Raw genomic sequence first — 23,354 nt, 5'->3', positions numbered from 1 at the left:
GAAGGCGTCCTCTTCTACGTCCGGCGGCGTCAAGAAAGCAAGCCCATTCTTTTTACTCTGCCGTGGGCCCCACATGACTTGCTGTGTGAAGGCGCAGTTCTGTGAATGCGCAAAAACAGCAACGCGCGCATGCACGCGTACATGCATCAGATGCTGGAAATAGAGCAGCTAACCATGCGAGCGCGGTGATGTGCTGGCGCGTCAGGGTGTTGTGTGTCTTCAGCGCGTTACGAAGAAACCTGTCGCCGTTGCACTACGCATCCTTTGTTCCGGAGGAGGAATGGGACTGGCTGGCTGTGGAACCGTTCGCAGCTGGCGTGTCTGTCGGAATCCCGACGCTCCTGCACCATTTTTTCCTGGCGTAGTCGGGGTAGCCCGCGCCCGCGCCAGCTTTTTGGGTGTAGAGCTCTCTCTGAAACGAAATCGCCCCCTCCATTCTCCGTGTATGCGTCCGAACACGGGCAGCAGCGGTGGTGCCAAGCAACTGTCGTGTTGTCCAGAGTCCGTCCGCTCGCGTGCCGGGTCAAGCAGGATACTAACCATCGGCAAGCGTGCGTTGCCGCGTACCAGTCGCAGACAGCGAGACCTGGGGATTCGCCAGAGATACTTAGTGTCGCGGCGAGTTCTCCCCGCTGCCGCTGTACGACTGGCGCGCAGCCGGAAGTTACTGGTGTATCTTTGCTTTTGTGTTTGATTTTCAAGTGGCTTACATACTCTTCTGCCGCCACGGGTGCGCATGTGTCGTCTGGAAGAAGTGACGTAGTTGTCCCTGCCAGCACGGCCAGATGCGATGCTCTGTGCAAAGCAAGCAGACATGCCAGTCACGCTGAAGAGCGAACGGATTCGAAGAAGAGGCGGCGTCACGACTGTGGTTCCAGGGTGGCGAATGGCGTGCCTCGTGTCTTGAGCAGGCTCCGTGAGTTTTTCAGAAGGCGTGGACAACACTGGCGGTTCATCGCCTGTCGTGCGAGTCTTGACTTTGTCCTGAGACGTGAGGATTGGACCCCCGCGAATCTCTTTTGAAGCGGAAGGGTGGTTTTGCCCTGATCCCTACAGCCACGGAGTGCGTGATGAGGGTCGAAGACATCGCCTAAGTGACAGACAACCGAAGGCGAATGAGCTCGGCGCCAGTGTGTCCGTTTGCACAGACTACTTCCTTCGCGCTGCACACCCCCCCCCCTCCGTCACTCCCCTCATTCCCCATGGCAGCCTTCAGTGCCACTCTTGCGGCTACGAGTCCGTCAGCCGCATCGTCTACCGCCGTGACGTTCAGTGTGCTTGGCTCAGACACGTCCGGAACCGCTCACGACGGCACACGAGTTTCGTCTGCCAAAGTCCCTGCAGCTAGACCCACGGGAAAGGAGCTTCTAAGCAGGCTTCTGCAGCAGCCAGATTGGGAGCGATCCGCTGTGCTGCGCGGACGGGATGCGGCAGTCCTTGCTGCGACGCATCCACTGACCCCAGAAGAAAGCCAGTGAGTAAATGAATTGGTGAAGAACGCTTTTGTTTGCAGGACGGTGCGGCTCGCGACGGGGTAGCGAGTGAATTCACTGTCTTGAATTGGTCTCGCAGCTTCAGCGTTGAGTCGCGGCAACGGCAGGTTCCTGCGAGCGTGAGCGACGCCTTTTGCGTGGTTATATTCACGTTTCAGCTGGCGTGAGCTATCAGCAAGCTCAGCGAGTATTTGTTTGATGAAAGGCGTCGATGGATTGCGCGTTTGTGCGCCGCGTTATCCACTCCCATATATACATACGTGCGTACATGCATACATATCTCAATATATACATATATGCATCCATGAAGCTCCGTTCATGTGTGCGGGTGTTGCGCTACAGAGCCCTCGTGGCTCTATTCGAGGCAGACCGCGACACGGCTGTCGGGAGGGGACTCTTGTTCCTGGGCGAGCGATACGAAGTTCACTGGTGAGACGCTTTCTAGAAACCACAAAAAAAAGAGACGCTCCCTCCACCCCTCCCCGCCCCCCCCCCCCCCCCACCTCCCGGCAGTTTACGGTTTAGTAATGGCGCAGAGCTTGGGAACACAAGTCTGTCGGTGATTATCTCTTCCGTGTATGAGCTGCTTTTGTGCGCGTTCCGCCTTCTGCGCAGTTTTCAGCCGCCTCTTGTCTACGGTCGGCGAGGATCTGGAGAAAACAGCAAAGGCATCGCCTTGGTAAAGGTAAGCTTGCTGGAGAAAGTCAGCATGGCGAGCCCCTGCTGAGGAACGGCATGTCCGGCTCGCGCCTGTGGTAAACTGTTCCCAAGCTGATGACGACACCTCGTGGTTTCAGTGGAAACGTCTTCAGGTTTCGATCGATGCTACAGTCCAGGAAGGAATCCAGGTGCAGTAAAGGGATTTGGCTGTTTGCAGAGAGTATTGAGTGCTGGTAAAAGCTGACCCTCTTATCGAGCAAAGACTGTCTCGGACGTGTTCACACTTTGAGAGGAGACAGTCTTTTCGCTGTCGAGTATAGCATGATGCCTTTCAAGGAGAAAGAAGTGGTCACTTGCGTCTGCCAGCACAGGGGCCTCAGGGTGTCGGTGCTTCCCGAGCTTGGCTCTGAACTGAGTTCGCCTGCGCAAGATGTGTCACCGTTAGTACCGCTCCGTCACTGCGGTCACCTCCATGGGTCCTGTGGAGCGGAGTTCGCCACATATTGTGTACCAGTTCAGCAGGACCTTCTGGCTGTTTTCCGCGTCCATGCACCAGCTCGCCCTGTCATGAGCACATTCGTTCTGCACACCCGAGGAGGCGTACGCGAGTGAGACAGACGCCTTCATGTGTGCGGCGCTGTCTTGTTCGCTGTCTTGTGTCTGTCTGCAGGGTGTGGGGGCGGACGCGGAGCCGTTCATCGCGCTGACCACGTACGCTCCGCCTCTCGTCAGTGCGTGCATCGTTCCTCAGCTCATCAGCTTCTTCCATTCCAATCGTAAGTCTGCGAAGGGCACGGTGTGAGATCCCCTGTCCCTCGGTCGGTGACAACGTTCTTTTGGCGGTGGCGGGGCCTCCCACTGCCGCAGGCACCTGGAGCCTACATGCCGCCCCACGTGACTGCATGCGACGCAGTTGTGCGCGGACGCAGTGATGTAAAAACGCTAGTCTCTTGTGTGATCCTAGCTTTCTGAAGACTCGGAGATTCTACGCAAATGTGTTGACCGGGATGTGTGGTTGTCTGCCTTGCAGTGGGCATCGTACCTCACGTCGCCGTCCCTCCGCTGTATGAGCAGTTTCTGCGGACCGCGCAGCACCGGGGAGGCGGCCAAGCTCGGTGACAGCTGCGCGGACGACGGTCTGCCGTTTGCGGGATTGTAAAAAGAAAAAGTAGTCCTCCAGTTCTGCAAGGTTGATGCTTTCTGCAGATCTAGAGGAAAACAGATGCGCTGGTTTTCCAGAACCGAACTGTCTCGTGGAAAAACACAGCGAAAGCAAAAGGACGTTCAACTGGCATATGTGTACGGGGTCGCGCATATTATTGTACGAGGGGAAAGTGAACGGATGTATACATATATCGTACATCATTTCGTGCAAAGGTTGCTGAGTGCATTGCATGCGTATAAACACCCACGCGGTATAGTGTCACGCGCAAGGAACATGGCGGGCAGACGAACCGCACCGTTTTGAGGTAATCATAATAGTTTGGTGTCTGTTTGATTGGTTTATTAGACGCGGACTGAGCCTATTAGTGGTAGCGCTACTCTGCGTACACTCCGCGTTTTAGTTCCGAAGCGTTGCTCTGCTGTGCAAGCGGTGTTTCCAGAACGGACAGTATACGCATAATTTGGTTTTCCGCTGCGGGGTTCTACTTTGTCCCGCGGTTGTCGCTGCGCAACGTAAAAGTGCAGGGCGACTTCCGTTCTTCCGAGTTGTCATCTATGTGTATAGAAGGGCGTGTGGGCGTCACTCAGTTGGGGTCTTATTGAGTCTTCGGATCGGTGCTGTATTAGGCGTACGCGCTGTTCGCGTTGTATTCCTGGTCTGTAGAGTCTCGAGTTACTCTGAAACGGGCCGTGACCGTCCTGGAACAAGTAAGTGCCGGTGTTTGTCCCGCCGAAACGGCGGGTCTCTCTCGGTATTCGGTCATGGGACTAAAACGTCAATTCTCCTGTCCATACCCTCTTTCACGTGTTTTTTCTTTCGTTTCACCTCGAAAACTCTGCCTCGGGGTCGTACAGTTCGTCAGCGCGGCTCCTCGCTTACCTACTACGAATTCGCAAGTCATCTTCCTGGTGCTGGGGCACTCAGCCGGCAAATAGCGCCATGATTTGATTGGCAGATTACTTCATCAACAAAAGGGGGCGTAAGTGGGCGAATGTGATGCATGGATGCCCTTCTCTCCTGCTGCTCCGTGCACGATAGGTCACTCGCAGTTCGCAGTGGACCGCGGCCGCGGCGTGTGTTCCAGAACGCAGCAATGCTACAGCGTCACCGCACAGTGCCAACCTATTTTCTTGAAACAGCAGCGGGCGTTTTTTTTCTGAAGATGGTGTGTTTTCCCAGCCACTACTGTATGCCTGCGATCGAGCTCTCTTCGTCTTGGGTTTCGCTCTATCAGTTGAAAGCACGGCTTCTTTCTGGAGAAAAAGCCACAGTGTTGCCCACAAGGCAGTGCAGTGCGGCATTCGTTGCCGCGAGTACGGGTCTGCAGAGTCTAGCAGACTTTGTGATAGGTTGTGTGCATTGTCGCACTCGAGTTAGCACGCACGCTTCTTTTGGTCCATCGAAGTCATGAGCGTACGCTTGCCCTTCGAGATTATCTGTCGGCGATACGCGCGCTAGCCACGTCTGCAAGGTAACACCGGACTTCTTCCGTCTGATTTCATGCAAGTATAGGTGATCTCAAGGCGGAAATTTCCTCAAGCGACGGGCGGACAATGGTGAACAAGGTTGGATGTCTCCACCCGTTGCAGGGACTACACACGCAAGTGGTGCTGCTCAGTCGCGATCACGGCAGAGTTTCCCACTCTGCTTGTTTGTGGGCTCTGCGTAGTCCAAAGCACATAATCTAAAGGCCTTCCACGCACGCCGTACGATGAGTTGGACAGGAGCTGATCCGTTTCTGTATAAAACGATGCTGATCAATAGGCTGTAGTCGCTGCACCAAGATTTGACCCAGTTCTCCCGTACGGTGTCTGGGTGCGTTTGGATATCTGTGGCAGTCTTGTGTCGCTTCGACGCAAGTGGAGACGGAACGGCGAGTTCGCTGAGCGCCACTTGACCAAAGTTTCGGTCGACAAAAAAAAGTTCATGGCTTGGCCGGCGCACTGGTACTGCTACTAGGTTTCTTTAGGTGCCCCCCAGTTCTGCTCGCGCTCCGTCTCCTCAGTTTTGCATTGTCAGTCTCCACGCCTGCCGCGCCAGCGCCGTCACCGAATCCGCGTCCTGTGGCTGCTGCAGCTCTGTCGGGGCGGCGGAGGAGCGAAGACAGCCTGCCGACGAGTCCCGTCTTGGTTGGCTTTTGAGCCGCGAGTGCAGGATGTCCTGATACCTTGCGGCTAGAGGTTGAGCGGTGCTCGATTCCCGTGGCAGGCAGATCATGCGCGCCTTGCAGTTGACAGGCCGAATCCGGTCCTGTATCCGCGTCAGGTGCACCGAGCGCAGACGTGCGCTGCGCAGGAGTCAGTCCTGCGGAGGGCGATCCACTGCGCGGAGGCAGGTGGATCGCAAGCGGACTTTGCACCGCGGTTGGGGCGATCCCATTCTGCTCGCCTGCGCCTGCTGTGCACTTTTGGGCTAGGGCAGCTGCATATCGGTCCACAGATGAGCGTCTTCCGGACCCCGTTGATGGAGCGAGGGAAGCGATTGAGAGAGATCGACTTGCTGCGGAGGAGGGGGAAGGTCTCTGGTGGTCGGCGGCCGCACCCAAGCTGTCCCCGCCAGCTGCTACATGCGAACGCCCAGGCAGATTCGTGTCAGCACTCGCTTTGCCTCGAGCTCCAGCAGCTGTAATTTGCCGTCCTTGAGGAAGTGGGTGACTTCTTCTAGCGACTGGAGACTTGGCGATAGTCGTTGCGTCGTTTGCAAAGGGTACGAGCGTGGCGTCCGTGCTGGTGACCGCAGTTGGCGGTCTTCCTTCGACTTTGCGCTGGGGCCCCGTTGCGTTCGAAGGAATCCCTCGAGAGGCTGCTGATGGAGTCCGCTGCATGAGTCGCTGTGGGGAGCCAGCACCTGAAGCAGGTCGCAGCCTCGTTTCTCCACGGTCAGGTTCTGCTCGCTGCCTTGACGCCGCGCGGTGTGGTGATGGCGCGCATGCGATGGCCAGTTCCCCTCCAACACTGGACGTGGAGAGCGATGTCAGCGGTTCTTTCGCGGGGGCTGTGGAAGATCCGGACTGAGAGTCTCCACTCCCACCCACTGACTTCCGAACGCTGCTTGAAGGTCTACTGGTCTTCGTCCGAAGAGATGAAGCAGTTACGGGCCTTTTCGCTCCAGGGCCGCCTGCCACGGTCGGGGGTACCCCTTTTGTAGATATGTCACGCGAAGACACACTCAGAGCCTTTACCGTGGAACTCACGCGCTGGCGGAGAACACGCCCACGTCCAGACCTTGTAGGGTCATCGCTGCTGTAAGTCACTGAGAGCAAGCGTTTCTGCGTTGGCAGTTGCGGGAGAGCTGTCCCAGCTGGACTAGAGTCCACGCTTCTGTCGCTTTTCTTTGCCTCCACCAGCTGAGCGGCTGTCGTACAGAGACCAGCCGGGACCGGCGCTAGCACAGCAAAACCGCACGCACAGAATTAGGAGCCGCCATTTCTACTTTTCGGCAGCAACTGGCACCTTCGCCCTGAAGGCAGCCGGCGTGTGCCTGCGTATGACGCCGTTTGATCTCGCGAATGGCAACGTCCATGCGAGACCGTGGCGTGGACACTCGGTGTCATAGGCGTCATGATTAACGTGCACGATATGTCAGCTCGTCACCTTTGTGTGCGTAGCTGCTTTCTGTCTGCTCCGGAATTCGGTGGAAGTTAAGCAAGAGAAGAGTGTGGACCAGAGTACTGACAAACCGGCTAACCGTATGGACTTCTAGCCGGAAGGGGAGCACGCAGAAGCAGCGCCGTACAACCCGAACGCACTAGTAGGTCTCGAGCCCACTGAGACTGCATCTCTCTTTTACACGACTTTTGAGGAGACTGGATCGGGGTTTTAAGAGTCGGGGGACGGCTCTCTCGTAAAGGCGCTAGGATCTGCTGAGGAAGGGCACCTATTCATGAGCCACAATCGCAGCAGTGTCCTCCTACAGGCGCCCGAGGACCGGTCAGCACAGGGCTCCTTCTTCGAGGTCGGCTACTTGCCCTGCTGAATGCCCCCGAAGCATGTAACGCAAGCGTGGTAAAAATGTCCGAACAGTCTTTCCATTGGCTTACCTGAGGCGATGGAAGGCCGCGCTTGGTCTTGTTTATTGTCGGTGTTTGACCTCTGTCGGTGCAGAGCAATCTCTCTCTTCAGTTCCTCCTCTAGAAGTGCAGGATTGTCTTTTATCGCCTGTCTACAAGTCAGGCGTAGTATGGTGATGCGGCCTTCCTGAGCGAGCTTGGACCGGAGCAAAAGATTAAGGGATGCGTGGGGATGCGTGGTACAGTGCGCCCAGCAGTGCTGCCATGAAAATCCTGCGAAACTGGCCGTTGCCTACAAGGTGCTGCATAGTGTCGTAGGGAGCGACGCGGCGGCCGGGCTTTATACGGCAAGTATGTAAGCATAGTATTTAACTGCGTCAGTATGTGTGAATGCATCGACCCCGAGGCAAAGTTAAATGGATAGATGCACGTCTTGCCATTGTAGGAGAGTGGCTAGTGCTGAGATACCCAGGATGGATTGTATCCACGGCATGCGCGGGTCGATTCAATGAAGAGGGCAAGCGTCGAACACAGTAGTGGCGCCAGAGCGTTATCAACTGCTTGTGGAGTCTTTGCTCATATCGCAGACCACTGAAGATGCGGTTCCGAGGGGGCGATCCATGGCACTGCCGCATGCGGCCTCCCTACGCGAGTGCTTCGTCTTGTTGCCGTACATTGATGCATATAGAAACTATGTGCATGCGTGTCGCTCGTATAAAGGTGCGCCAATGCCTTCGACCGGTGCTGTTCTGTTCCCACGGACCGCGTCGGATGACTCTTGAATGTCGATGGTGCTCTGACTGCGAAGGAAGTAGGACCCGCCGTGCAATCGCCTACAGTACGCCCTGATCGTATCTTCTGTCTCGATCTCCTCCACGTCAAAAATGTGTGAAAGGCGAGTCATAAGATCCCTCTGCTCTTGCACAGCCGAGCCAGGGCCGGTTTTGTTGCTGTCTGGATTGCGCCACGTGTGGCACATCAGCACCTCCTGCGAGAAAGAGAGCACCACAACACAGCCTGTTCTCGGAATCGCATGCATGAGCAGGAAACTGATTATGCTGTAGTAGGCCGTCTTGTGGGAGCACGAAGCTATTGGTCCGCTGCGGCGCTTAAACCGCAGGTCGGATCAGTCATCGAGAGAGTAGACGAGGCCCAACAGGGCGGCAAGGCAGATAAGCGAATTTTGTTGCGTGGCGACTAAGTATTCTCAGTGCACATGTCATATGGACGAAATCACACGCCTCGAATGGATGACCCGTGCGAATGTGTCGTTGAACAAGCGACTCTCAAAGCTCAGGGCCCTCTAGACAGCACTGGACACAAAAGCGGTTACATGAATACGTCGTTTTCTGGGATGGGCTTCGATGTACTTGTGTCCCGTAGGACCATATTGCATGCGCCGCCGGTCTAATTGGCAGGCTAGCGGAGCAGCAAAAGAATATTCGCTGTTTCTTTCTCCAATTTCGGGCCGGTAACGTTTGAAGAAGGGAGGAACTAATCTGTCAGTAGACCTGGTGGAGTGGAAGGTAGAGATGTCCTGGCTTTTTGCCTCGTGTCCACGTTCGGGCACGAGAGAAAGCCATACACGCGTACTACAGAAGCCAACAGCGGCCCGCGAACACGTGGACTCTGCGACTTGGCAAAAGACGCCCATGTTCTGTGGTTCTCGAGTGTTCTTCTAAGAACCAAGAGACAAGGGGCTTTCCTACAGAGTCAGCCGCCACGGCCTTGAGAAGGAGGAGCAGGAAAGAACGCCGAAGTTCTCGCTCTGCCCAGACATCGCTGCAGATGACGATATTGAAAGGAGGGCCTCTTCCGCTCTCCTCCAGGGAGAATCTTGACTCCATTGTGGCAGTATCGTCACAGCCGATCTGCAGTTCCAGTGCAAGCAAAGGCATACAGGCAGCCAAAACCTAACTAATACGTTTACACGGTGTGATACAGAAGAGGATTCGGCGTAAATCTCCCCTCCCTCACGGTGTCCTGTTGTCCCCTTTTCCTGTTTCCTACGCTTGTGTGTTTGCACCTGCGCGTAGCCGTACTCACATCCATCTTTATGCGGTCGGGCGGGGCACATTTAAAGGTCTGGTGATCGGGTGCGACTTGCACTGAGACATTTGCTTCTTACGAGAAAGTCCCCTGAAGTGTCAAACCAAGAGCAGGCTGGGCAAGCGTGTGCATTTCGTCTCGTGTTGTCTAAGTATAGGCGCATATTTCAAATGCGAGCTTCGCCGTAACGATCAACGTTTGTCCGGCGACGAGTAGGCTCCGGTCACGAGTTTACAACGTGATTAATGGCACCAGCCACCGTTGCACTGATTTGGACTCGAGGGGTGTGGTGCTGCCGTTACAGCGTGTCAGCTCTCCTGTTTTCGCACCTTCAGATTTTGGGTTCGTCAAAGGAACCCCGGTGCAACGTGAGAACTGCAGGGCCATCAGGGGTCCGGCAATCCAGAGCTCGATGCTACGGGAACTTCTCTGACCTGCACTTGGTTTTTCCACTCCGCTCTGAAAGCCTCAACGTTATGTTGCAGCAATGGAAGTCCTTTTCCCAAGTCAGAGACTGTCACCGAGGCTCCTAGGAGCGCCGCTACCATCCCAACCAGTCCACAACCTGGAAGTAAACAGAGATCAACGACTTGAGGATCCCTTGATGACGGGGGTATAACAGTGCATACGGGTTACGTCATCTAGAATCCTCCGCTGGGCGCCCCGAGCGAGACTCGGGTGAGCACGCCGGCAGCCACGGTTACGCCCGCAAAAATTTGGCCTGCTGGTCTCCGGGCAGTTAACCTGTTTCAGATGCTCTGCCTTGCCGTGGGGCATTCGACTTGACAGTCACAAGGACACTCAAGGTCAGAGGAAGCGATACTTCGTCTCGTATGGTGTATTTCAACGTAATTGCACGACGTCGTCGTGGATATGCCTCGTTGAAGTAAATAGTGTGCTTTTTAGCTTCTGTCCATGGCGAACTGTCCACCTTGTAAGAGTGTGTATTTGTGTACTGGTTATCCTGGGTGTGTTTTTCTAACCATTCCTTCCAGGGCTTCAGCACTGCCAGGTCGGTATTAGTTCGTTTCTGCATCCCGATACTTCCACTGCCGGACGAACTATCCTCCATTTCTACGTAAACCACGGGAGTGCTATATCAGCAGGTGCCGGTCGCCGGTGACCTCCTCGTAATTCAAAGGCAAAGAAGTACACGTAGCACGGCAGGCAACGAATTCAGGACGTTATGCGGGAGTTTGTTGAAGGTCCCTTGTCCAAGGAACCGGAAACAAATCCAGCCACGTAGTCTGCTGCCTGCGGATTACTCATTTTCCAGCAATTAAAGAGTCGTACCGGACCCCAGTTCCAGAACAGTAGTTCCTTGGAATGCTTCTAGGCCGTTGCCCTCCGCTCGCATTTCCAGATACTTGCACAGAAAGAGGTTCTGTGGCCACACTTGTGTCGCGGGGTCGGACCACTTGTTTTCCTTTACGTGGACCCGCTTCCTCGTGGGCACGTACATCTCATACGAGTAGAATCGCGGCTTTCTGAGATCGCTTGCTCGTAGACCTTTGGACATGACGTTTGAGGAAGACGTTCGAAAAATTCTGGAAGGGGCGCTGTCTATAGACGAGGCCAAAGAAGCCCGTTGCGTCGGGCGGTCTGCGATGCCTGCCATTGCGTCCATTGAGCGTGTTATCGCGCTCTGTCCGTATGCAGTTTGGCAATCCGACGGCTCGCATTAGGGTAGGAACAGTATGCACAGATTTCGTTTGCCGAAGCATCAACATGTAGCACGAGTCTCCCATGTGCTCTGCGGGCCTGAACTACATCATGCGGTGGGCCATTCTACATTCCCGCGTAGTCTGTTTTCCTACGACTTATAATACGGACTGCAGAAGATCGGACGCTCCACAGTCCAATTTTTCCGAAGGCCTGCAGATAACCTGTGTCAGCAGTCTAATAATTCCGGGGCTGCCGTTGCACACCGCCCCGCTCATCCTCCGGCTCACGCAAGTTGCCGGGCCCCTCTTCAACGAGTTTTCCCACTGTCGCTGGAAAAAGGGTAGAGGGCACGGTAAGGGATGGAGAGGCGGCCACGTTGCCGTACTCAATAGTGTGACGCATCGCACCTGGGTCGGATCTACAGTGGTACATTTTCAGAGTTCATGTGTGCGTTGTTTACACCTCCCGCAGGCACGCCCCACACTTTGTTACGACCTCATAGGAGAGGGAATTGAATAGGTTTCATCGACGACCTGGATGCCTGCCAGGTCGGCGATAGGATCTATGGCGCGGCATGGTGAACCACGACCATTTCCTTCGACAGTCTTGCGGAGTCTCCCGCTGAGTCGAAAAACGCCTGTCGGCCCCACGCTAGAAGTTGCCCATGCTCCTTCGCACTGAGTAGCACTGAAAAAAGTATGCAGCCGTGGTATCCAGTATTCTTGCTGCTCCGATCAGGTAATCGCATTCTGGTATCCGAACTCTGTCAAGATGTATTTGACTGTTTTGCCAGACGTCGCAGAAGGTTTCTTCTTCCGACGTTTGTCGTAAAGAGCGTCTGTGTATGACAACTCAAAATAGGCAATCTTTGCACAGACTCTTGCGGCGTCTCCCGCCCGGCTCTCTGTCTTCGTGTGGGAGAGGGCAAACGAACCCTAGATCGGAACTCGCGTAGTGACCAGTCTCCGGTCAGAAGGAAAAGTTGCTTGTACAAAACAATGCAGCATGCAATTAGAAAGCCCTAACTTGGGCCCTGCGGGAGCCGGAGGTCGGCAACGTCTGAGATTAGTTCTACAGGCACGGTATTCTGTGGGTATGCATACAGTCGGTTTCGCAGCCAACACACAGTTCTCGAGTCCTCCGCACCGGGACTGTGACCTCTCCATCTTTCCTTGTGACAGCTTCGCTGTCAGCAGATACCGGAGACCGCACTGCAGTAGTGGCAGCAATCCTAGTGGCTCGAGAGAATATGTTCACATAAAAAAGGCGCACGTGCACTACTGTTGCCATATTGGTGGCCTGCAGTGTTGTCTGCCGGCGGGCTCCACGGGATGGCAAATGATGCCAGGAGTAACGATGCGTTCTGCAAGCGCTTTTGTGACCGTCTCATCAGCTGCGAGGTATGGATCGAATGTCTTTCTAGTCCACTTGCTTTTCTGAAGTGATCTGATGGGGCCGGCCTTATGTGACACTCGCCTTCTGTCGTTGTTGCACGTGTGAACTAGATCTCGGAGAGGGGCGTCTGTTCCTCATTTGGCCAATGAGGGTGTGATCCTTCCAGTAAGAAGCAGTGCGTTGCTGGGTTTCTCCTGAGAGTATATTTTGAAGCTGGTTTAGCGTAGTCGACCGCAGTTGCTCTGTCCCCTCTCGAGACTTCAAGGGATTCATGGCACACGTCACGTGAACCGACGCTACGTCAGAAAATGCGCTTACATACTTATTTTCGAAGAAGATAAAAGGTGAATGGTAGCCGCGCTTCACAGCAACGGTCATTAAGAGACGGCTTCGCGGTTCTTCACCGGGGCAAGGCTGAAAATCTAGCTGGATCGTTTCCTGTTATTGCTGCTTTTTTGTCTGGTTGACGGAGCAGATGTTCTCTTTCGGCTCGCGAGAGGCGAGTGAAGAGGGGCAGGCTCTGTTTCGAATTTGTGTAGTAGCCATCGCTGCGCTCGTAGTTGTTAAATCATCTCCTAGGCCACGATCAAGTAGCGCAGAGCCGCTGGAATTTGCTGCCTTGGCCAACGCCTCCTGCTTTTCTCTTGCTCCCACGCAGATTGAAACCAAGTTGTCAATTGAGGTTTCCATCCATTTCTTGTCAGAGTCGACCGGACAAATATCTTGTCCTACAACCCGGAAGAAATATTCGAGCATCCACCCAGGCATCAGTAGTGACAGGTCCATGAGCTAAGAGGCGCGGGCAGTCATGCCTGCCGCATTTTCACGGCCAAGTTTCACTACGGTGCCTCTGGTCGAGTGTGGATCTGGGGGGACACCTACGCTGCTCGTAGGATATGCTGGCCTTGCCCACTGTTTTGTGATCCTGTGGTCCAGCAAGGGAGTGGAACGCTGCCCGCACATGGTAATTGAGCGGTTTCACCACTATGGTTCTGACCTTTAGGTGGTATGACAGGTTGTGCTACCTGCAAGCTCAAAGGAGTCTGCAACGAGGCCATTTGCAAGTGCAATTTAGGATTTCCATATTCCACCTCGGTCTCTCTGGTCCCATCCGACGAAGACTCACGTTGATGTACAGCAGTCTACAGTGCAACGCACCTGACAGCCGGGTTCTAACTTCTCCCCAAGCCTCCAGAAGACGGCACTCGGGGTACCATCTCATCGATTCTAGTTGTTGTTTTTCTAGCACCGTCAGCTCTTCGTCTAACACCTGAAAGTCATCCGAAAGGGCGGCGGCCATGGAGTAGAGATCCAGCCTCAGGTCCTGATGCGCATTTACAGCCGCAAAATGTCAGATCAGTGCCTCTCCCTCCTTAAGCAATGTGGCCCATCCGTTTTACAAGACTGGCAAAACCTGTTTCGGCAGATAGAAGTGCAGAATGCTTAGGCACACCCATGCACACTCTAGTGAAAGCACATTCGCTGGCCCTCAATAGCTCCCTCTCCCCGCGTCAAAAAGACAAAGCAACATCATTGAAATCTGACACTGCGTATCATAATTTGCAGTACTGAGTGTCTGTATTCCTCAAGCTGAATCTGCCTGACGGTCCGTGTGACTCGTGCAACCTGTCGCCTTCCGCAAAAACCACCCCTCTGCCTGTCTGCGTATTCGCTTGTCCACATGAGATTGGTAGTATTTGCTCGCGGATGCTGAGGAATACCTGCACCACTCCGCTACTATTGTTTTGTGTCCCCGACGTGCCCCTGGAATTCGAGCGTTACTTGTTCCGCCGAAGGACCAAAGATAGCCAAAGAGAAACCTCACGTATCCCAGGGCACCTACCCTTGGCTCTTGTTCATCGAGTTTCTCATGCAGGAGCTCCAGAGGCTGGCGAACGCGCCTACGGTGTGGCGCCGCGATCCCGCCGAAGCCACGCAGAGAGTGTCTGAAGCATCCAGAAGACGCGGAGCGCTCTTTTTTCGGAGCGGCTAAGGAGGCACCTTGGCAATGCCCTTGAGCGGAAGAACACCACGTGGAGATGTGGTGTGAGCCGGCTTGTTTCGCCAGCCTCCTTTGTGCCCTGTCGAAAGGTTCGGCATCCGAAAGGGAACAATCGAAAGTACCACCTTCCAGCGGACTGTTTGGAGCCAGAATCCCAGGATTCAGCAGCCTCCTGATATCCTGAACGGCTTCTCCTTCCGTAATACTACAGAACCGTTGCTGTTCTTGCAACCACATATGAAGAAGGATCTGCATAACAGTTTTGCCTGTTGCCTTCGATCTCCACTTCCGGCAAGTGTGAACTGCGTGGGAATTCTGAAGCAGCTCTGTAAGGCAGCCGAGCAACTGCAGACACCGTCAAGACATGGAGAAAGACGCACTCGATGCCTTGGGAGGCAGGAACCACTTGATACGAGCAATGAAATGTCCGTGTGCTTTGAATGATAAAGCACGTAGTCATCCCTCCTCTGCTTGCCAGAAAAATTACCGGCAGAGGTCCTGTGACCAGGCATGCCTCATCTGGCACAGTCACCTGTAGCCGACGCCTCGTTATACCTGCTATGCTATTATTGCAAAAACTGGAAACTGTCGCTAGCGTCGGTCCCTAAGGGACCGTAGATTTTTGAGCCGCTGCTCCAAGTTCAGTTGCAGACAGCAGTCGGAGAAACGAGATGGGAAGATGGTTCTGCATTGAAGCGGATGGCGGTTTGTATATGGTTTGGATCTACGAGGGCCGCAGGGGGAAGACAGCCTCTCCCGCGTTCGGTCTGTGTCAAACTCAGAGTCGGCAACGGTTTCCTGGCAACAAGGGGTTTATTCTCAGGATCCTTACATGCCTCTGAAGAGTCCGTGGTACGGTTTGGAGAAATTCTAACATGATGTCCAGTCCACTGTTTTGAAGGAAGATCTCCTCGTTGTCAGCATCCCCAACAACCGCAAGCCAAATGCACTGGACGAGGCAGAGCAAGTAGGTCAGGGATACGGAGTCTTGGATGCAGCCAAGCAGTGAAAAAATGGCGTGGAACTCGTCAACAAGCAGGCAAAGGCCAGCCGAGTGGCGAAGCTGGGCACGAGCTTCACTGCTGTTCGCTCCCAAGGTTGCGATGAGAAGCACAGCTGAGTGCTGACTACTCAGGCTGTACCTTTCTTCCGTTCCAAACTCTTCAAAGAGATGCGAGGCTTCCTTCTTTGAGGAGCAATATCGAAGCCAGTCGACGAGGGTGCCGACAGCACCACTGTGAATATCGTGGCTTCCGGCCGGTCGTAACAGGGTGGTGCAGGCCCTCGCAGCATCGGGGCTCGTCACGCAGACGAATAGCATTAGATTAAGGAGATCCTTCGTAAGCTTAGGGAAGCACCTCCAGCTAGTGAGCTGGAGCAGAAGAGAGAGGCCTCCACAGTTGACAAAATCAGCTGTCATGTGCATTAGCGCCGCGCGGAGGCATTCAACGGCATGGACAACAAGCATCCGATGCTGTGTTTCTGAGAATGAAGAAGAGAAAGAGAACGCGGAACAAGGACGGCAGCCAAAGCAAGTGTTCTCTGTGTGCCTCAGCTTCCCTCTCTGAAGGTCGGTGTGGCACATTGTCTGCTGGCAAAACCAAAGTATTTTGCTGGTTCTGCCTCCTCGGCCCCACAATTCAGGCAGGTAGCTGCAGGAGTGCCACCGCCAGCACCAATCCTCCGTGTGCATCTTTGAGTGCCACGCGGTGCATCTTCATCTATCCGTAGTTTCCACAGGAAGGGTGGACTCGCACCTTGAATCCATTTGATCAAGAGTACTTTCTCACGGATTGGTGGCGCGGACCAGCACCACTGAATGAAAGAGGAAAACAGGTCAGACAGCTGTGCGAGTGAGAAAGGAGACCCATGGCTCACCTGCATGTCGCCTGTGACGGTCATATAATGTTTATATATTTATATATATCGGGTTCGCGTTCATCACTACCCTGTACTCTGGCCATGCGTGCTTGTATATGTGCCGAGTAAGACCGAAATGCGGGCATCGACTCTGCGGGTCTTTATATATGCATGTGTATGTCATTAGTAAGACGTCCTTACCATCCTTACCACTGAGATGTCGTGGGCTCAACTGATGTTGCTTCACCCGCCTGGGTATTACTTCGGCCTCCAACACATGTAGAACGGTACGGAGGAAAGGTGACTTTCGAACTTCCTCTTGACAGTCTCGGTCGGAGAGGCAGTTTGCGAGCGTAATCCAGCCGAGCTTAAGTCTTTCCACGTCGTCGTCGCTTTCGCGACACAGGTGGCCTCGTGACTGCTGCGTACATGACGTAAGCTCCCATTCTTCGCCAGTCTGCCAGCAAAGAATATCTCTGCACGGTGCAGGGTTCTCGCCGCTTCGATCGTTTCCCTCTTGCAGTCCCGGGCCTGGCGCTCCATGGTACAGGGAGTGGGAACGGTTCTCCCGCAAGACGTGGCTTCCACAATTCTTCACCGGCCTCTCCGTGGTGTCAACATCTCCCATTCGTTCGGACGGGAATGACGGTGTGGACAGGGCGCGACAGCGTGACTGGCTCCTTTGCAACAATGCAGAGTCAAGGCGTAAATTAGCACCGTCGCCCGCACCTCCACGATTCACCTTCGACGACTGGCCGAGGCAATCTGATGGGCAATGGATTCTTCCTTTGCAGGGTGGGGAGTCTGCTGTGCTCTGCTGGACTCCTGATTTGAATGCCTGGTGCGCGGAGCGGCCTCGACATGAAGGAACAATAGGAGATTCAACTTGGTCTGCTGCCAATGAAGGCGGCGCGTATTCTCTCGCGCTCGTGGACTGTGCAGGCGGTTTCTGTTCAAAAGCGGATGAGCTGCGCTTGGCGCGTGTCTCCTTTGTTGTGTCATTCACGGGGTCGCAGCATTCTTCGACCACTCGTTGCAGCAGCCCAGAAGAGGCGAAAAGAGGCAGGAGGCGTTTGTGGGTAGACAGCAGCATGATCACACAGAGTAGATTGTTCGTAGTCTGTTCGAGGTGGGGACAGGCTCGTGATTCGAAAACTTGCTTAGCCGAGACTGCGGCACTTTCTACAAGAGCTCGCGCGTCTTCTGTGGTCGTCGTTTCGGGGAATACGAGAGTTTCGTCGCCAGCACCGCTGTCAGCCAGGTTGACGAGTACATCCATCACCGCGATGCGATCCTCGTCGGAGACACCTGGGGCTGCACACCGGAGTGCATACTTAGAAGCATCCAGCCGTACGTCGCCTAGGAGGGACGTGAGGACGCGGCACTCGCACAAGTGACTGGCGACCAGCGGCCACGCAGACAGTGGAGCCATCGCCTGCACAATTGAAGACCGGACAGTCCGGGACGTTCGCGGGTCCAAAAAGACGTTCTTCAAGAGGTTTACAACCGGGAGGAATTCGGGAAGCGCGAACGGCAAGAACGGTTTCACTCCCGCAGCAGGCTGGGAAGACCTGACAGGCACGCGACACATGCAGCTCTGAACCCGGCAGAAGCTACTCCGACCGACCGGAACGGTGGTGGGAAACTTCTCGGTACAACAGAGGCTTGTGTTAACCCGCTCGGAAGGGTTATTGAATTACAGCGCCATCACTGTCCGTCGTGTGCTAAATACTTCCGGCAAGACGGTCGACTCTCAGCATAAGCATTCTGCGATATCAGAGAGATTCTCCCCGTTGAAGGCACATGTGGTTTGGAATGTTGTCTTTGCCACCCTTGGTGCGCGCAAGTTCTCGTGCGTAAGCGACTGTTCATGATTGAGACATGAAGCTGCTTTCAGTGTTCAAAAGCGATGCTGCTAAGAGTGTTGGGAAAATGCTGTTCCTAGGCCGACGCAACGTAGAGCTGGCAAAACAGCACAGCCTGCACCAGCGTAGTGATCCCTCTCGGCCTAACCATGTCAGCAGTACGGTCTTGAGACCTGCAGTTGCTTGTAGTTTTCAAGGAGGAATTTTCATCCCAGCAAGTTTCGCTTACAGTCCTGCTATATCGCCGCTTGCAGAGTTCAGACCACCTGCAGGCTGCCACTGTTTAGCGAAAGCCGTGAGGAAATCGAAGAAGGCGATGCTGACAGAATCGGCGAGTGTGGGCCACTCATCGTTGCCACGGTGAAGTAGAGGGGAACGAATGACCTCTCTCTTCGAGGAGGCAACTGGACTTCCCTGGGCTGTGGCGGTTTCCGCCTCTACATCCGGACTCGCAGGCAGCGCTGGTGCCCTCAGCAAATGTCTGTCGTCCGCAGTAGTCTCGCAAGCCGAATGCAGAGAAAGGTTTCGCTGGTCTCCCCCTAGCACTGACGCATCATTTGCTGGCACCTTGTCGGGCATATCACTACTCCGCTTTTCCCACACGGACAGCAAATGTACGCCACCAGACCCACTGAAGGGGGGTACGATACGCTCGAGAGCCTCCTCTCTTCTGTCCACATTGGGGAAACCCGTTCCCGTAGTTCTCCCAGTTTGAGTGCTAGACGTGTCTTCTGCCATGTGGCACTGCAGTGGTGTTTCAGGAGGGATAAGAAATAGAGGCAGATTCGAAAGAGAGGAAGAAGTGGAGTACAGGGGGTATGCTGAGGACCGTGATTTGCAGGTAACGTCTTCAGACGAAAGCGTTTTGGCCTCGACCCCAGATGGTTGGGAGGGAGGCAGTGCCTCGTGGTACACCTGCCCGTCATCTCTGCCGGGTACCCGGGCAGCATCTTCGGCTCCACCGGTAGCCGCTACAACATGTGAAGACCAGACACGGGGAACAGCTGCATCACTGAGAGTGAGAACGAAGCGAATAGCCGCGTCAGCATGAACAAGATGCTCTGAAGCACCTCGAGAAACAAAGGGGAGACTTGCTACCTTGCATAGATCGTGCAATGCTGGTGCGTACTCCTTCGTTCCGGCGTGGAATTTTTTAATCAGAGAGCGCACAAGCGGCGTGAGATGAACTAAATCAGTCCAAGGTAGTCCACCGTAGTGCAGCAAGTACTCACGGCAAAGTTTACTAAATGTCGAGACATGCCGATCCACCAAGTCCTGTGTGTATTTGCAAGTGAGTAACTCTTGCAGTTTGTTCCAGTCAGGCTGATAGTTCTTTCCAGTTGCTCCGCAGGGATCCGACAGCGCCTGCTGCTTGGGCGAATATACACCCGTTTTTAGCTTTTCACCCGCCACGGCAGGGGAAGACGATGACCTATCGTTTGCCATTGTGTGCGTACTGCTCTAGTCTGGCCAAGTAATGCCTACGCAAAATGGTCCAGCTGAACGACGCACGACACGACGACGAGTGCTGTTGGACATGGCGGAATGATGTTCAAATTGCAGAGGAAACAGAAATCAAGATCACGGCGACCAAGGAACTCTGCGGCTACGCTCCCACGTCGTTCCGGGGCGGGCATATGAAGAACATAGCCCGTCCGAGAATATGAGATTTCCACAGCGATCGATCGTCATAATGCACAAGGACTGATTGGAGTGACCCCGATGTGCTGTCACGAGGCCCACAGGCAGTCAAGTTCACGGTTTCCACCAGTTATCATCACCGATGATCTCAACGCTCAGAGGATCCATCGTTTCTCTCTGCCCCAGACACCAAGCCAACAGTGTTGTTCAGCTTATTTCTCAGTCAGAGAATGAGGTTCTCGAGAGTGCTAGCATTCTACGTGCAGTACAAGGGAGACGGTAGCCAGAAAAAATGTGGATCCATTGTATGCACTCAAATTTCGAACCAAATCTCTCGTAAAGGAGTTACGTTACGGTATGGACAACTTAGATACTAGTATCGGCTTTGCGCTCAGACTAGCGAGTAAACGAAAGCCGGACACTCCTGGAGTTAGTGTTTTGCGATCCGCTCCAAAGCGAATATGTGCTTTGAGCTGCGTCATTGTCAGGCATGCCCTGCCAGCTCATAAGCATCAGTTTCGAGATTGCGTTGCCTCTGTGTGCAATTTCCCCTACCTGTGATAGTGGTCCGGCGCTGATGTGGGACTATCGCAGATGCAGGTGGGGGTGCCTCAGCCACTATGAACGTGCACGCCTTTTCTACAGCCTTTCCGTTTCCGCAACACGGGAGTCCTCGCCAGCTTCTGTCTTCTCTAGCAGCGCCATCGCCTACAGAAGAACGAACTTGACTCATCTCAGTTCGCAACGCCAAGCAACGTGGGACCTCTGCCAGTGTTGGAAGTGTCTGCTCCCGAGCGCCTGGCTAGGCGCGCCGAACGGATACCAGTTCTATGAGGCAACAGCTGGCTCGTTGCTACTGTGGACTCTCCGCAGGTGATGCACACTCCCTTTTCCTCGAAAGCGCCTTAGACAGCAAGGGACGTCACCGTCACCTGTGTAGAGGGGGGCGTCTTCCAGACGAAACGTCGGCGAAAACGCCGGACACCCAACGACTGTGTTGCGGTTCCTCATTTCCCTCTGGGGCGGACTTCCTCTCCTCAGGCCGGAAAAAAAGGCGCCCGGAGAATTCTGCTGTGCATCTGGGTGGTGGTGACCCACACCTGATGTCGTTGCCAGCAGCTCAGCTCTGGAGTTCTAGCCTGCGAAATGTTTCCTTTTGCTCGGTTGAAACCCTGTCGGGGCTCAACCCCAGTGGTTGCAGTGGTGCTCAAGGATCATCGTCTCAGACAGTGGGATGATGGGCAGCCGACCCGTCAGCTGACCCAGATGCGTGAGTGAGTCATTGCGCGCGCTGGTCGCCGGCAGCAGCGCGCGCAGTGACTGGGATGGGTGGTGCCTGTTCGGATGCAGTTGGTGGCGATGCGGTTGGGCCGTGGGAGATGCGTGAGCACCAAGGCGATGATGATGCGTCAGAAACTGTTTGTTTGTTCTTTCTGAAGAAGACTTCAGATGTGTTTCAAAAGAGGCGAAGATTAGCAGAGGATCCTCCTTGTTGGATTCTCTCCTGCCTTTCGCTCTTTTCCGTTTCCGCGTTTTTTCAATCGTTCACGGAATCGACATCGTCTTCCAAGACGACGACGCAAGTTACACCCCGTGCGCAGAAGACACCATCGTCTGGCACTCCCTGCGACGCCACCACCCGGTTGTGTGAAAGGCTTTCCTGCCGAGGAAGAAAAATTCTTTCCGAGTTACTGCTCTAATTCCTCTTTTTCGACAAAATGAGGGAGGTTATCAGCATTCACGTCGGCCAGGCCGGTATCCAAATCGGTAACGCCTGCTGGTAAGGCTATGTCTCACACCCAGCATCGTGTCCTGGCCCACGTTTCGACAGCCACCCGTCAGTCACGCCTCTCATTTGTAGACCAGCATTTCGACGTCCTTCTGCGGTGTAGACTGCTCGCTGGTTTCTTTTTTCTCATTTTTTCGCCGGTGTTCATTCCTGAATGCTTGCTGCGTGTCTGTTGACACTACCCTCAACCGAAGACGCCCGACGGGAAGCGCCGCCTACACAGGCTGCTCTCGGTCGCACGTCTGCGTCAGGCTTTTCCATTGCCGTTTTCTAGAGTCTTGCGATGGTCTGTTTGTACTGTCCTGTCGACGTCCACCACATGTTCATTCCAAGTGGTCATCTAGTTCTCTTCTTTCTCTTCAGGGAGCTCTTCTGCCTCGAGCATGGCATCCAGCCGGACGGGCAGATGCCCTCCGACAAGACCATCGGAGGTGGAGATGACGCCTTCAACACTTTCTTCTCCGAAACTGGCGCGGGCAAGCACGTAAGTCGCATACACACACGTAGAAAATGTTCAGCTGAATCTTGCATATTCTCCCGATTCTAAAAAATCTCCTTACTCTGCCTCCTCCTCGTTCGCAGGTGCCCCGCTGCGTCTTCTTGGACTTGGAGCCTACCGTCGTCGATGAGGTCCGCACTGGCACCTACCGCCACCTCTTCCATCCTGAGCAGCTCATCAGCGGCAAGGAGGATGCTGCCAACAACTTTGCTCGCGGCCACTACACCATTGGCAAGGAGATCGTCGACTTGTCCCTCGACCGCATTCGCAAGTTAGCCGACAATTGCACGGGTCTCCAGGGTTTCCTGATGTTCAATGCCGTCGGTGGTGGTACCGGTTCCGGTCTCGGCTGCCTGCTCCTCGAGCGTCTGTCCGTTGACTACGGCAAGAAGTCCAAGCTCAACTTCTGCTCGTGGCCCTCGCCCCAGGTGTCCACTGCCGTCGTCGAGCCGTACAACTCGGTGCTGTCCACGCACTCCCTGCTTGAGCACACCGACGTCGCGGTCATGCTCGACAACGAGGCCATCTACGATATTTGCCGCCGCAACCTAGACATCGAGCGCCCGACATACACCAACCTGAACAGGCTGATCGCACAGGTCATCTCGTCTTTGACTGCTTCCCTCCGCTTCGACGGTGCCCTCAACGTCGACGTCACCGAGTTCCAGACCAACTTGGTGCCGTACCCCCGTATCCACTTTATGCTTTCTTCTTACGCGCCCATCATCAGCGCAGAGAAGGCCTACCACGAGCAGCTCTCCGTCGCAGAGATCACAAACTCCGCCTTCGAGCCGGCTAGCATGATGGCCAAGTGCGACCCCCGTCACGGCAAGTACATGGCTTGCTGCCTCATGTACCGTGGTGATGTCGTCCCCAAGGATGTCAACGCCGCTGTCGCGACCATCAAGACCAAGCGCACCATCCAGTTCGTCGACTGGTGCCCCACTGGCTTCAAGTGCGGTATCAACTACCAGCCCCCCACTGTCGTCCCTGGTGGTGATCTTGCCAAGGTCATGCGCGCCGTGTGCATGATCAGCAACAGCACTGCCATCGCGGAGGTCTTCAGCCGCATGGACCACAAGTTCGATCTGATGTACGCGAAGAGGGCCTTCGTCCACTGGTACGTGGGTGAGGGTATGGAAGAGGGTGAGTTCTCCGAGGCTCGTGAAGATTTGGCTGCTCTCGAGAAGGACTACGAGGAGGTCGGCATTGAAACTGCCGAGGGTGAAGGCGAGGAAGAGGGCTACGGTGACGAATACTAA

At 54.7% G+C, this 23,354-nt stretch overlaps 4 protein-coding genes across 4 annotated transcripts; 2 read left to right on the top strand and 2 right to left on the bottom strand.

Annotated features, from left to right (window-relative positions):
• Positions 1-1,115: 1,115 nt before the first annotated feature.
• Positions 1,116-3,272, top strand: BESB_078370 (uncharacterized protein; the record flags this gene model as incomplete). Its single annotated transcript, XM_029366199.1, has 5 exons — positions 1,116-1,474; positions 1,836-1,922; positions 2,109-2,178; positions 2,824-2,929; positions 3,184-3,272. 5 exons carry the CDS (start codon positions 1,116-1,118, stop codon positions 3,270-3,272), a joined length of 711 nt encoding a protein of 236 aa, XP_029217630.1.
• A 1,970-nt stretch (positions 3,273-5,242) lies between these two features.
• On the bottom strand, positions 5,243-10,895 carry BESB_078360 (uncharacterized protein; the record flags this gene model as incomplete). The annotated part of the gene is made up of 6 exons (XM_029366198.1): positions 5,243-6,672; positions 7,358-7,514; positions 8,091-8,315; positions 9,037-9,198; positions 9,811-9,941; positions 10,670-10,895. The coding sequence occupies 6 exons, from the start codon at positions 10,893-10,895 to the stop codon at positions 5,243-5,245; spliced, it is 2,331 nt and encodes a 776-aa protein (XP_029217629.1).
• Positions 10,896-12,877: 1,982 nt separating this feature from the next.
• BESB_078350 (uncharacterized protein) lies at positions 12,878-19,609 on the bottom strand (the record flags this gene model as incomplete). Its single annotated transcript, XM_029366197.1, has 6 exons — positions 12,878-13,164; positions 13,595-13,760; positions 14,280-14,783; positions 15,271-15,920; positions 16,509-17,869; positions 18,393-19,609. The coding sequence occupies 6 exons, from the start codon at positions 19,607-19,609 to the stop codon at positions 12,878-12,880; spliced, it is 4,185 nt and encodes a 1,394-aa protein (XP_029217628.1).
• A 1,913-nt stretch (positions 19,610-21,522) lies between these two features.
• BESB_078340 (alpha tubulin TUBA1) lies at positions 21,523-23,354 on the top strand (the record flags this gene model as incomplete). The annotated part of the gene is made up of 3 exons (XM_029366196.1): positions 21,523-21,584; positions 21,957-22,077; positions 22,176-23,354. The coding sequence occupies 3 exons, from the start codon at positions 21,523-21,525 to the stop codon at positions 23,352-23,354; spliced, it is 1,362 nt and encodes a 453-aa protein (XP_029217627.1).

This window comes from Besnoitia besnoiti, chromosome VII (assembly GCF_002563875.1).
Source record: "Besnoitia besnoiti strain Bb-Ger1 chromosome VII, whole genome shotgun sequence".
Taxonomy (NCBI): domain Eukaryota; phylum Apicomplexa; class Conoidasida; order Eucoccidiorida; family Sarcocystidae; genus Besnoitia; species Besnoitia besnoiti.
The sequence above is the reverse complement of the archived record's forward strand: the minus strand, read 5'-3'. Positions and strand labels throughout refer to the sequence as shown.